The sequence below is a fragment of the Tachysurus vachellii genome, chromosome 13, assembly GCF_030014155.1.
Source record: "Tachysurus vachellii isolate PV-2020 chromosome 13, HZAU_Pvac_v1, whole genome shotgun sequence".
Taxonomy (NCBI): domain Eukaryota; kingdom Metazoa; phylum Chordata; class Actinopteri; order Siluriformes; family Bagridae; genus Tachysurus; species Tachysurus vachellii.
Genome location: NC_083472.1, coordinates 14,033,104 through 14,046,010, shown reverse-complemented (window position 1 = coordinate 14,046,010; position 12,907 = coordinate 14,033,104). Strand labels below are relative to the sequence as shown.

Genomic DNA, 12,907 nt, shown 5'->3' with positions numbered 1-12,907 from the left:
TGATCCCACTTTCAATACAAATGAAAAGATTATATTCATGCAAAAAATGTAAATGCAAACAAACAGGCATAAATACTTACCTAGCATATTATAGTTTTATTAAAAAGCTGACTAGTATTAAAGAGCTTAGGTTAGCAAAAATATCTCTGTCTACAGTTTACATGCTAAAGTGTTAACAGATTTTCTTTGTGCAATCAAGAAAAAGCACCCACAGTAAGCCCTAAACACAGCAGGTAAGAGAACTCTTTTAGCTTTTCATTATATCAGCTTTCTTTTTTTTTCTTTTTTTATAAAGTCTACATAGAATTTCTCTTTTAACATTTGTTTTGGAGGGCAGGCAATGTAGGCTTTTCATATAACAAAACTAGACATTTTGTTGATTTGTATGGTGGGAAAATCCAGCTCGGTGGTAGATCTTAAAAAATTATATACATTGCATATACATTTAAACACATTAAAGCATATCCCAGCTTAGGAAGTTAGGGTCAGAGCACAGGGTATCCCAGTTTGTGAATGCCTGTACTTGACCTTCCAATCAACAACCCAGAGCCTTAACCATTTAAGTGACCACTGCCCTTATTATGTTTCAGCTATCCTAATCTTTGGCTGAATTAATAAATAAATGTTTGAGATTTTCTGATTGTCTTACTGTTATGTTATGGGCTTTGCCCAGCTCTGACTGTGTTTGGGAAAGCAGGTCAGACAGGCACACACGAACACACGCACACACAAACACAGGCACACACAAACACAGGAACACACACAAACATGAACACACACACACACACACACACACACACAGTGGAGGCTAATAGTTTATGATTTATGTATACAGTTAATGATTAAAGGAACAACCACTAACTTTTTTACCCATTTTCACCAAAAAATTATTAATTGACTTATTCACTTTTTTTATTGTCAGCACATTTACTGTGAACGCAACAGAACGTTTCTGCTCTCATTAAATCTATGCGCGTGCTTCATGGGGGCTTTGCGTTCCCTCGGTGTATTAAAAAAACAACAACAACAACAACAAAAAAACACTTCAGACCTTAGTAGGCGTTCAAAAAACTCGCGTTTGAATTAAACCACCGAAAGTAACTTTAGCAAGGTGATTAACTTATTACTGCGAATTGTATATACTCTTATCTGTACTTAAGCAATGTCGAGACAGATAAACAGGTTATCTAAATATCGAAAATATCGAATATTATTAGCAGGTATCGGAGCTAACAATCGAACTGTTTGCGATAACCTATAACGGTTGCTAGGTAGATTTTGGTTAGCAAATACGTAAGTAGTAATCGAGTCGGTCAATTTACCAGACAATTTTAGACTGTTTATTTATTAGGGATAACTCGTAGCGACACACAAGCTTTAATTTGGTCCTTGTATAAAAGATGTACGTATATATGGCTGGATATTGCGGTTTTCGGTTAGCTCTCCCTAACTTTGTTAGCATGCTATATCGGTTTCTAGATGGCTGACGATGCTAATGCTGGCGAAGATTTTGGTCGTGAAACATTTGAACTCGGTAAAGATTTAGACAGAATGACCGAGCAGATGGAGAACATTTCAGGTAACACATATACAGCAAATGAGAAGCTGGTAGTGTTTTGTGACAGAAAGATCCTTTCAGCGTAGTAACGGATTTCACTTGTCCGCTCCCAGTGAATCTAACTTGGATGGCGTACGACATGGTGGTGCTGAGGACTGACCCTCAGCTCTCAAAGTCCATCAAGAGGCTGGAGAACGAATTCGTCCAGTGTAAAGCTGTTATCTGCTGCTCTGGAGGCAAACTAGTTGACCAATCTACAGTTGCAAACCAAAAAACACCCATTGAGTAGACGATGTTTGTAATATTTTAAATATTTCGATTTAATCTGCTATTATAATATTGTTAAACACATGCAGGTTTGATTGACATCTGTTTGTTACTGATATCAATAATAAAAAAAAAACAGAATGAAAAATAATTTCAGTGTGGTTTATAATTTTGTGGCATAGGTACGTTTTAATTTTTTTGCCAAAATAATTGGTTTATAATTATCTTATGGTTTATATTCTATAGAACACATATCTATGACACTATGTATAGAATGTCAGACTGGGCCAAGTGGAGTTTTATTGTGATAGCGGTGTGAGGGTTGTTTGTTTTTGTGACATTTAAAAACATTTACTAAATATTTGTTTTTTTTTTTTTCTTCCAGATGGAGAAAATGGAAGTGTCCACAGGTACTGTGCTCTCTGCTACCAATGCTGATCTGGATGACATACTGATGCAGCTGGATACTATTTCTGAGACTTTGGATCAGTTGGAAGGTATGAAATATAGAAATTCAGTAATTTGCATAATTTGATAACCTGACCCAGAACAGGGAGCAGCCGAAAGCACAACATCAACAACATTCTTAATTTGATAACACGTTAAACACAAATGCAGTTTTTAATGGTGACTAAGCCGAATAACCACCAGACCTATTTAATTGTGGAACTAAATATGCTAACATTTGATATTCGTCTAAAATTTATAACAAATGATTGTAATTGAACATTTAAATGTTTCTAGCCTATAGCCAATCTTTATAAACCAATTTCTGAACAAAACTATCATTTAGACTTCATTTCTTTTAAACAGAACAGACAGATAAATAAATGATAGGTTATTTGCATACCATGAAGTCCACAAAGCTCTGGTCTGTTTGAGGTGTTTATATTTAATTGATGCACTCAATATGTAGGAATAGTTTTTTTAACCTTTATCAATGGAACTGTACATAAGTGCCTTCTTATAATTAAAAATGTGTTAAAAGATGTTTTAGTAATGACACATGCATGCATGTGATGCAGGTTTACACTGACTTTGACAACTGTTGTTCAAACTATCATTGTGTTACAAAAAAAGCTTAAAGTTTGGTTTGAGTGTTTTGCAATTTTGCAATGATATCATTGCAATGAGTGTGTCGCATTGGGTGTGGTAACTTGCAAAAGAGGACACAGCTTGACTTAAAAAAAGGCGTGGTAAGAAATTGACAGTGTTTACCCTAGGGGTAGTAAATTTTTAGGTGATCAGATACAGCACAGGTCACAGGTTGGCAAACTGCTTTGGGCGCAACTTCTGAAAAAAGTGCTCAGTCCCTGATTAAAATCTGCTGATGACTATCGGTTGTAAAGTTTAGCTGTGAAAAAGAGGAAAGTTAAATAGGAGGCAAATTTTTAAAATATGGCACATAACTTAATGGATGAGACAGAAAGCTAAACAACATGCTGCCAAATCCAATGGTTTGCTATTACACAGCACCACAATGTAGATTTTTACATTGTGTACACCTTATTTTACAAATACAAACTTTTTGTTTGCTTTTACCCTACAGTTATTACAGTTAAGTTGAATCAGACACATTGTCGCATTATGTTTTTTTGATTACCTTTGATTAACTTTTAACTATTTTTCCTTCTTTTCTTCCAGTGAAGACTCAGTTGCTGCAGTTTAATTTAACTGTTTGTGTTACACACCCTGATAAGATGGCATGTCTGCTTTCTGGTGTAGAAGACCCAGCAGGGTTAATATCTCCAGAATTGGTGGAGTAAAGGGGTAATGGTATTAAAAGAAATTAAATGTGCATTTAAATGCACTAGCTATAAAATTACAGACTTATAAATGTAACTTGTTATATACTATAGTTGGGATAATTTATATGTAAAAGTTGTAATACTATATTTTAATAGTTGTTTTGATATGTTCCATGTACCATGACAAGTTCTTTAAAAAAGAATAGTATGTTTGGTTTGACTGTATATAATAATTTGGTAGTGGCTGAAAGCTTTTGAAAGATAGGGTTCAGACTGACATTTCTGCTACAGCTGCATTTGAATGCACCATTTTCTTTACAAATAACTGCTTATATTTTGTTAATGTATCCCTTTATTTTGTTCCATGCACGATTTTGTTGTATTGTACTGAAGTGTCAATAAATGTATTATTTTACATTATTTACATTATTGTTATTAAACTGAAATGATTTTTCCAAGCTTGTGACAATTAAATTTGGACAATTAAAATAGGAAACAAACAGATTTCAAAAGTTTTCAAATTTTTAAATATTTAAAACGAAGAAATGCTCAATATCTTGAATATTCTCTGTTGTTTTATAGGGTCCTTAAATGTAAACACGCTTGTGATATTGACCATGATAACTGATTTGTAGACAAGGTGAAAGTTTAAAATGCTTTATCTCTTCTATTAATTAAGCAAAAATACAAATACTAAACATCTCTGAATTTATTTTAAATATTTCATAGTTTCACTTTGGGTCACGAGCATGCTGGACTTAAGCATGCACAAATTCATGAGACAATACTGCCATCTTGTGGTTTTGTAGATAAGTGCTACACTAATACCACACCAGGACAATTATTCTTTTTTTTATGGTATTATGCTATTTTGGTGTTGCGTTTTATGTATGGTCCCATAGCTGTTTCTATCTGCACCGCTTTGGAATTTTGGACTATTGCATTTGTTGAACAGTAATATTGACTTGAAATTAAGCTGTTAAGGAACGGTTATGTTGTGAAGTGGAAATTTTTGGATCCAAATGCAAATAGGGTTTAACTGACAAAATAAAACAATAAGGCAATAACCAGGCAGAGCAAAAATATTTCCTTTGATATGTGTGTTGAAACATAACATGCTCCAACTGGTGCAGATTTTGCTAGTATTTGTTGACATTTACTAATGAAGTGTACAATGAATTTTTTAGATCTAACACGTGAATATGTCTGCATGTTGATGGCTCTAAAGCAAATACTTAAAGTGCCACTTTGTTTATTCTGATGCTGTGCTCAGCCATTTTGATTCAATTGCACTCCTTAAAATTTGGAAGAAACTGGTAGTTGTGAAGTATACCCCAGAATGGACAAATGGAGGTGGCTTTTCAGTGCTTTGTGAGGGTCACTCCAGTACTTTCACAAGTTTTTAGACATTTTGTTACAACTTTTGATTTACACTTAGGAAAACCGAGTTGTGTAAGATTTAACTGTCTGTCTGTTGTCTTGACTTGATGCTTCAGTATAGGTAAATAATCATTCTTTCTCATGATACCATGTATTTTCTAAAGTGCACTGGTCCCTTTTTTAGCAAACACCCCCTGCTGCCTCATCATTGCTATACAGTTGGGATGGTGTTCTTCAGATCAAAATCCTCACCCTTTGTTTTTCATACACTTCATTTTGTGTATGAAACAATATGGCCAAATACATGGGGTAGCTAATGAATTTATGGTTTTTCCAACCCATTAGTTATGGTCAGTGCCTTGGTTGACTGGTTGATATACTTGGATGATATGCTGAGGTGAGACTAAAAGAAGCTCTCAATTTTTTCATGAACACTTTCCATAGCTGGTAAATGAAATGGGGGCCTATATCTGACACAATGTCTTTTGTGAATAGGAAAATATAAATTAACAGTAAAATAGCAGTTTTACAGTTTTGAAGGTTGTGAGAAATGCTGGAAGCAGGTTCAGGCACAGAAACTTGGAGGTGTGGCTTATTGTTACAACAATAACCATATATATATATATATATATATATATATATATATATATATATATATATATATATATATATATATATATATATATATATATATGTGTGTGTGTGTGTGTGTGTGTGTGTGTGTGTGTGTGTGTGTGTGTTTCTTGAGTGGGTGGATTTGTGGACCAGAGTTGATGAGGAAATGTTTCCCAGCCATGAGGTTTCAGGAAACTTACTGAAGAAAAACATCTTGGGCACATGTGGAGCATGACAAGTCATTTCTGCATGTCAGCTAACATGGTTTCCAACTAGTTCTTTATGAACATGAGCTGAGGGATGAACTTATTGTAGACATTACATGACATGCAACAATGAAGAACAACATGTTTGCTATGCAAAAACTATGTGCTGCTCACTCTCAAGCACTTTAGAATTCATTAAGTTGTGAGATTTTTGCTGGACTGCAAATGCAACTGCTTTAAGTAATGCAAAAGGCATTTTTTCTAGAATACAGTTATCAGGACTAATGTTAATCAGTAAATAAATACTTTTCTTGATGTAAACTTTTGTAAGTGATAATAAATGGAAGGAACCAATTATCAATTGTCACCACTGTTGCAAAAGAATAGGTAAGCTGTTTTAAGAAATTATCACAACAGTATTCACAAAATGTTCAAACAAATCATTTTAAGTAATAATGAAGCAGTGGAAGATAACAGCTGGCAGCACCACTAGCCTGTTATGTGTTATGGGATCTGGGATGGGGTGTTTAAGGGCACGTAATTTCTTTTCCCAGTACTCAGAAATATTATAGTGGAACACTTAGAAGCCTATTAGCACTTATGGTGCATAACAAGAAACTAAAATAGCTAATTGCTATTGACAATAAATTAATTCATAAGTTAAGTTTGTTCATGTCAGTGCAGAAGTGGTTAATCTAACTAATGTCAATCTCCAAAAAGTAATTATATTTAGTCATAAACAAGATGCATCAGTTACCATAACACACTTTTTAACTGGTTTACAGTTACTTTTGACAAAATGACTTCATACATAATTTGCTAGATAGCTTCAAATACTCCTTTTCTGTTTCTTCTTTTAATGGTGTAACTATAACAAAATTACTTTTTTAGTTAAAGCTGATATGTAAGAATAAATCTTGAAATTTGTAAAAGATCCTGTCAGGAATGGCAGTAGCAGCGAGGATAAACCAAAGCATGTGAGCACAAATCAAAAACAAAGACACATGGCACAAGACAAACAAACCCCTGCTGGAACGCCCCTTGGTGCACCAGCAGGAAATAGTCCAAGCCATCCATGACATCCGTACACACCTTTTAGCACTACTCTGGTTCAGCTCTTGTAAAGGTGTGGATAAGGTCGTGTCACTCACGTACTGAGACATGGCACATAATGGAAAAAGTTACTGCCCTCCGGGGATGACACTTAATTATGTGCCACTCTGTTTAAGCTATTAGAGTGTTGAGCAGTCAAGGAATGTTGTAGGTTTTTTGATTAGGACTGATTTATTTAAATAAAAATATCATACAACAACAAAAGGATTAACAAATCAGAAGGGAAGAGTGTCCATCCATTTTTATTCAATGAAATCTTGCTAGACGAATAGGATTAACTATTGCCCTTCCTTGCAACAGACACTTTACTTCAGTGACAAGTTTGTGTGACCACAAAGATATATGTGTGGTGGGAACATTGTGACAATTGCATGGCTGAATTCATGGTATTATGAAAACCAGTTGGGACAGGAATATTTTAATAGTCATCAAGGCAGTATTAGTAATTCTATTGCTACTGTTACACTGCTACTGAGAAAATCGTTGTAGCTTTCTATATTATGCTAAATGTCATTTTAATCTTATTACAAAATATTAAAATAGCAATTAGTCTTAAGACACTTCTCACTCTGACTTTTCTAGACAATATTGCAAACAGTGTGTATACTTTTATTATTATATAAAGAACTAGCCTAAGGACAGCTCATGGTTGGCACAATTCAATGGTTTGTGGGCCTAGCTGATATCCCCATATAAATATCTTAATAACTACATGTACTCCTGATGCCAGAGGCTATCAAAAAAAAAAGAGAGAAGTGGTTTGAAGTTTTCCACTTAAAATGATTGCGCCATCACAAAATACCTGGTTGCTGTTTCTGCTTTTACTGTCCATTATTATAATACAGACAGCTTTATTCTGTTGATTGCTAATGTTGACCCTCCCTTTACCCACCCCATTACAAAAGTACACACACATTGCCCCCAATTTATTGGTCAACTTATTTAAGCTCATTTGTTTCACCATGTCTTGGTCTAGATTCTTTTTCTCAAATCCCAGGTCCACCAAGCTGCCACTGCTGGACCCCTGAGCAAGGCCCTTAACCCACAGTTGGTCACTGGAATAAATTCAAATAAAATGTAAGTCACTCTGGATAAGGGTGTCTGCGAAAATGCCATAAATGTACAAAGCTGTTGGTGTTAATTGGCCTAAAGTCTTTTTATTGGTAGAATAAATCAATCAAATATTGATTATTTAAAAAGAAAAACCTCCCACCATGGGTCCTGGCCTGTTTTAGCTGACAAATATAACAGGCCTGAAGTCTTTAACACAATATTTATGTACATATATGTTGGACTGTCAAATGTCAAATATCATGTACATTCATATTTTATAAATAAACTGGTAGCAACGTCTGCAAGGAAAAATTGTGAAAAAAAGGAATGTACTACAATTCAAACACTTCAGAATATTTTTTAAGTTTTTGTAAGTATTATTTTTCTTGAATTTAGTTATTGTATACAGTCAAACATTTGAACGAGCATCATAATAAAATACATCCACCACTTTTTTTTTATTATTGGTTACATCAGTATTTTAAAATAATTTATTATTTTTTTTTTTCAATTTTAATACTGTGTTTATGTTAATATACTATGTGCAATTAATGTATAAAGGAAATTTACCATGACATATGGTGGTAAATATTTAAAAAGAAAGTAAGGGTTTCAACCTTGAAGAATAGGTTAGATATTTGTATATATAAGATAGTGACTCTTCAGCCCTTAATCATTCTATTATGCATGGCCTATACCAAATAAAAATTGGTGAAAATTCCCAGTGGGAACGAAACTATGGGCCAGCTGCTAAGCCCATCCTGTCCTCTCACCAAGGTGAGAGTTGTGAGGAGGCTCATCACTCACCTCCAGGCCAGCAGGACTCCCACTGAATAAAACTGCAACTGTAGGGGGTTTTGCACAAGGCTGCTGCATCACTCTTTAGCCACAAAGAGGCCATAAAGAAGGGAGGGTCTTGTCTCATAGATCTGAGGAAAACAACATGTCAATGATACTACATTATATTGTCATGTACTCACGTAAATAAAATTATTTAATTTGTCATATCCATTTAATTTCATTTTTATTTTCCAAATATTGTGTTTAAGAATATATGTTCTTGTTTATTTTATTAATTTTATTTTTTACATATATTTGATTTGAACTTCCTAAAACAAATGCATAATTGTAAAAATAATATAAATCTAAACCCATTTACGTTACAGCTTATCTTAAAACATTGCTTGTATAAATCTAAACTCTCTTGCTTGTTAATCAGTTAATATGAATTTGACTCAGACCTTGCTGACTTGTGGTGAACAATAAATACTGTGGAATAAGTTGTCACTACTTCATTTGAGGGTATGCTTGCCACAGCAGTGGTTTCTGATGAAGCAATGAAGCACTGTGTATCTTTGTCATGCGCATGTGGAGGCCTTAAGCATAAAGGAAATGGGCCTTTTGTGGAATGGAACAGACTGGGCTTACCCTCCATGCTGGCGTTTTGAAGAGGGGGAAAACCAAAGGGCTTTACAGAGATCACAGTCTAATTCTACCCATATGAATGGCCATTGAGAGAAAGGGAGGAGGTGTTCTGGGTGGCTGTGGCTAACTTGAATAACAACCTGGCACTGTATTTAGAAAGATGGCCATTTTGTTCCTCATTCATTATAGCACAGCAGGACAGCCTGGGAAAACATGGTATCCCTAAAGGCAAAACAGGCAAACTGTGAGGAAGAACTATTTGACAACCTGGTAAATTTGTGTGAAAAGAAAGAAGACATTGGAAGAAATTAACTTTGCATTGATTGTTTTTGTCTCTGATTTTAAAACCCCTTCAGGGATAAATGATGATAAGTCAGTGAGAATAATAGTAGCATCATAAATATGTTTGATTACCTATTAATACTTACTTAATCAAAGGTGAAAAACCCCCAGTTTTACCAGTGTCTCATGAAACTCTATAGAAGCCTCACAGAAAGTTTATATAAGGGACAAAGTGTCTGTATGCTTTAACTTTTAGATAGTTAATACCAATAAATCTGTCATGAATGTGCAAAACAATGCCAGCATAAGACCATTATCATTGATGTTTTAGTGATTGCAAATCTTTAATATTAGATCACTGGAGTACCAATGTTAAAAGGAAACACAAAACATCCTATCAAATTCCCTTTCCACTGTCACAGTCTCCTCAGGATTCAGACCCCCAGTGATTCCAGCATAGCATCACTTATCTGGTCAGGCGGGTCAGCAGATTTATGGCACGTCCCACTGAGCAAAAGAGATTAGTTATGTATTAGTTAGGGGTAAATCCCAAAGATAAGTTTAATGTAAATCAATGTCATAATTAGCTTTTTTTTCCCCTCATAGCTCACTTTAAGGCAAAGAGTCGTTTTTGTTTATGAAATATTAACTACTAGTTATAGCACTTTTGCTTTTTCACATAAGCCCGTGAAATGTCCACAAACTGATCCATTGCGTTTTTTTAAGAGCGACTATAGACAACGCGCCTTAGTGCCTATTCTACAGTGGAATGCATATTGTCCTGTGCTGTCTGCATATCAAAGTAACCTTACGCTAAGTCAGCGTAGAAGAACGCCCAGGGCGATGTGTAAAGTGTGACACGTTAATCTTCTCAAAGTGTGTTCCGTAGTGTATTACTCACTGAGCCCTCTTGTTGGCTTTTTATCCAGAAATTCCTTCTTTACCTTTGTAAATTTGGAAAGCTCTGCTTACAGGTATGCTTTTCCTCTTGGGGATGCATTTTCGTACCATGGTTAAAGTGAAGTGCACTTCGTTATAACTTAAGCTGCTTTGAGACAATGTCCATTGTAAAAAGCGCTATACAAATAAACTTGAATTGAATTGAATTATAACTTAAATCCGAATATAAATATATTTGATATATAGTCATCTACCTTTAAGAGTAAAACAGAAAATACATTATTTGTTTCATTAATTTATTATAATATTTAAATAACATTTTATGGTATGTACAAAAGGTAGAAAGAATATTACAGAGAAGTGCAGGGAAGTCTGTTGCAAATGAATTCCCAAACATTGTCGCATTCATTTTGGTCCTCGAAATCTGCGTCGGTTATGACCCTGGCCACTTTGTCTCCGTGCACAAACGTACTTTACTATAACCTGCGTACAGTTCTCGCACTTCACCGTGCAACACCAGTGGAACTTGCAGTTGCAGCTGCTCACTGTCTCGGTGCGGATCTCCTCGACGCGCAGACCGCATTCGTGACACAGTCTTCGGCAGCTGTGCTTTTCCCACTGCGACAGATTCTTTCCACTCTGCAAACACTCCCTGCCTTCCGTGCCGTGAAGTCCGAGGCTCAAGTTTTTTGCGCAGTAATCAGGGGAATCCTCTAAATAGATAAGTTCCGAGCGTGCGATATTGCTGAACGCGTCCGTAATAGCGCCTCCGCGGTTATCGGCGCTATTCCCCGCACGCATGCGCCGTTTGTCCAGCTCAAGTTTGTGTGCTTGATCGTGCTTTACTTTCAGGTAATTGCCCACCTCACGGAACTCGGCCAGCTGCATCCAGCACGTCTGCATCGCGCAGCTCTCCGACATGCCGTGGCAGCGGCAGATCCTTTTCATAGTCGATTTTACTGCCTGTAACACAGAACTCATTAGCTGTCAGCTGGCTATAACAATTATAATATTTCTATTTTTTAGAACATTCTTTTTTCCCACAATTATAATCAAGATTAAAAACGTACCAGACGACCTGCTGCATTGTTATGAAGATTGACAGCAGCACGGGCGTCCTGTCCAGTCTCGAACGCGTCCACATATTGCTTGGAGATCCTCTCTCCGAAATCCACGTTATCACTGCAACCTCCCCAAAGCCATCCACGGCCCCCTAAGATAAGTGTTGATTAGCCAATGAGTTTCAGAACCTCAGACAATTGCTAGATCATTTGATTGATCAAAGTGATAAAAACTACATGTATGTAAATGTTGGATTGAACTATACGTGTACAAATAGTGAATTATGTTATATTTGTAATTATTCTTACCAATTTTACCATTTCTTGAGTTGTCACATCCGCAGTTGTCCAAGTCCCCCAGGCTGCAGTTTCTGGTTAAAGTATACATGACACCAGCTGCGCTTATCGCATGGACAAACGAGGTCTCTCTCGTCGCTACAAGAATACACATGAAATCAAGTTAAAGTTACGCCTGGCCTAACGTTAAGTAACAACGATGTAAAGGCACAGCCGTTCTATACATTTGGCATCTTACCACTTCTGAGCCGTCTGTGAGTTGAGAGGTGAAACGTGCTCTCCGGGCAGTTCCACCTGTCCCACGCAAACTGGTGCTTGCACTCCTGCATTCCGTTTTGGGCTCCGGCGAGAACACTGCTCGTGTAGCTTAAATAAGCCTGTCGATAAAAGAAAAACAAGACGTCTTAAAGAACACGTTATACCAAATATTGCTAATCAAGCGTTGTAGAGAATGTAATTTTTTTTTGCATAATTGAAAAGACACTTCATCATTAAGAGTTTGAAGTAAAGCACAACTCTTATTATAGTAAAGAATGACATTAGACATAAGATTTTTACTTACTTTTGGTCCAGTCATGAGCAAATTGTTTACAAGCCTATAAAGGAGAAGAAAGAAGTCAAACAATGTTAGAAGCATTATTCGCTGTATTACTGCAATAAACTATAATCTTTTGCTTTTCTCTGTTCTTACCATGTGTGTCCTAAGAGGGTTTTGTGATAAATAAGGAATATTGAGGCCCAGAAAAAGGGGGAAGCCATTTTTTTCAAGATCACGTAGTTGTCTGAGAAAATGATGATCTGTTCTATCAGTTGAAACAGGATTTAGAAATTTATACAATCCACATCGTGTCTGATGGGGGTCACCTTTTGTTACAGAATTCCTGACATACTATTGGTCCACAGCTGCCGTCGGAGTGGAGGAAACGCCTCTAGTGAACTTCAAAGGATATCAATATCAACGTGTTTATTTCTCTCTGCGGGCAGCAGTGCATGGTAATTGAT

General features: G+C 35.9%; 2 protein-coding genes across 2 annotated transcripts; one reads left to right on the top strand and one right to left on the bottom strand.

The window, feature by feature from the left end:
- The first annotated feature begins 1,089 nt into the window (after positions 1-1,089).
- syce3 (synaptonemal complex central element protein 3) lies at positions 1,090-1,847 on the top strand. The gene is made up of 3 exons (XM_060886047.1): positions 1,090-1,111; positions 1,480-1,579; positions 1,672-1,847. Exons 2-3 carry the CDS (start codon positions 1,480-1,482, stop codon positions 1,845-1,847), a joined length of 276 nt encoding a protein of 91 aa, XP_060742030.1. The 5' UTR covers positions 1,090-1,111.
- A 9,105-nt stretch (positions 1,848-10,952) lies between these two features.
- On the bottom strand, positions 10,953-12,664 carry LOC132855959 (protein Wnt-8). Its single transcript, XM_060885263.1, has 6 exons — positions 12,597-12,664; positions 12,468-12,501; positions 12,144-12,282; positions 11,918-12,043; positions 11,618-11,760; positions 10,953-11,510 (listed from the first exon to the last, which is right to left on the bottom strand). Exons 1-6 carry the CDS (start codon positions 12,662-12,664, stop codon positions 10,953-10,955), a joined length of 1,068 nt encoding a protein of 355 aa, XP_060741246.1.
- Positions 12,665-12,907: the final 243 nt, after the last annotated feature.

Bases quoted from the DNA above. Each gene is read 5' to 3' on its own strand.
- LOC132855959 (XM_060885263.1), bottom strand. From the start codon at position 12,664: ATGGCTTCCCCCTTTTTCTGGGCCTCAATATTCCTTATTTATCACAAA. The intron at 12,283-12,467 runs GTAAGTAAAAAT...TTTTATCGACAG, and splicing joins TGCTCATGACTGGACCAAAA to GCTTATTTAAGCTACACGAG. The intron at 11,511-11,617 runs GTACGTTTTTAA...TCTGTGTTACAG, and splicing joins ACAATGCAGCAGGTCGTCTG to GCAGTAAAATCGACTATGAA.
- syce3 (XM_060886047.1), top strand. From the start codon at position 1,480: ATGGCTGACGATGCTAATGCTGGCGAAGATTTTGGTCGTGAAACATTT. The intron at 1,580-1,671 runs GTAACACATATA...GTCCGCTCCCAG, and splicing joins GCAGATGGAGAACATTTCAG to TGAATCTAACTTGGATGGCG.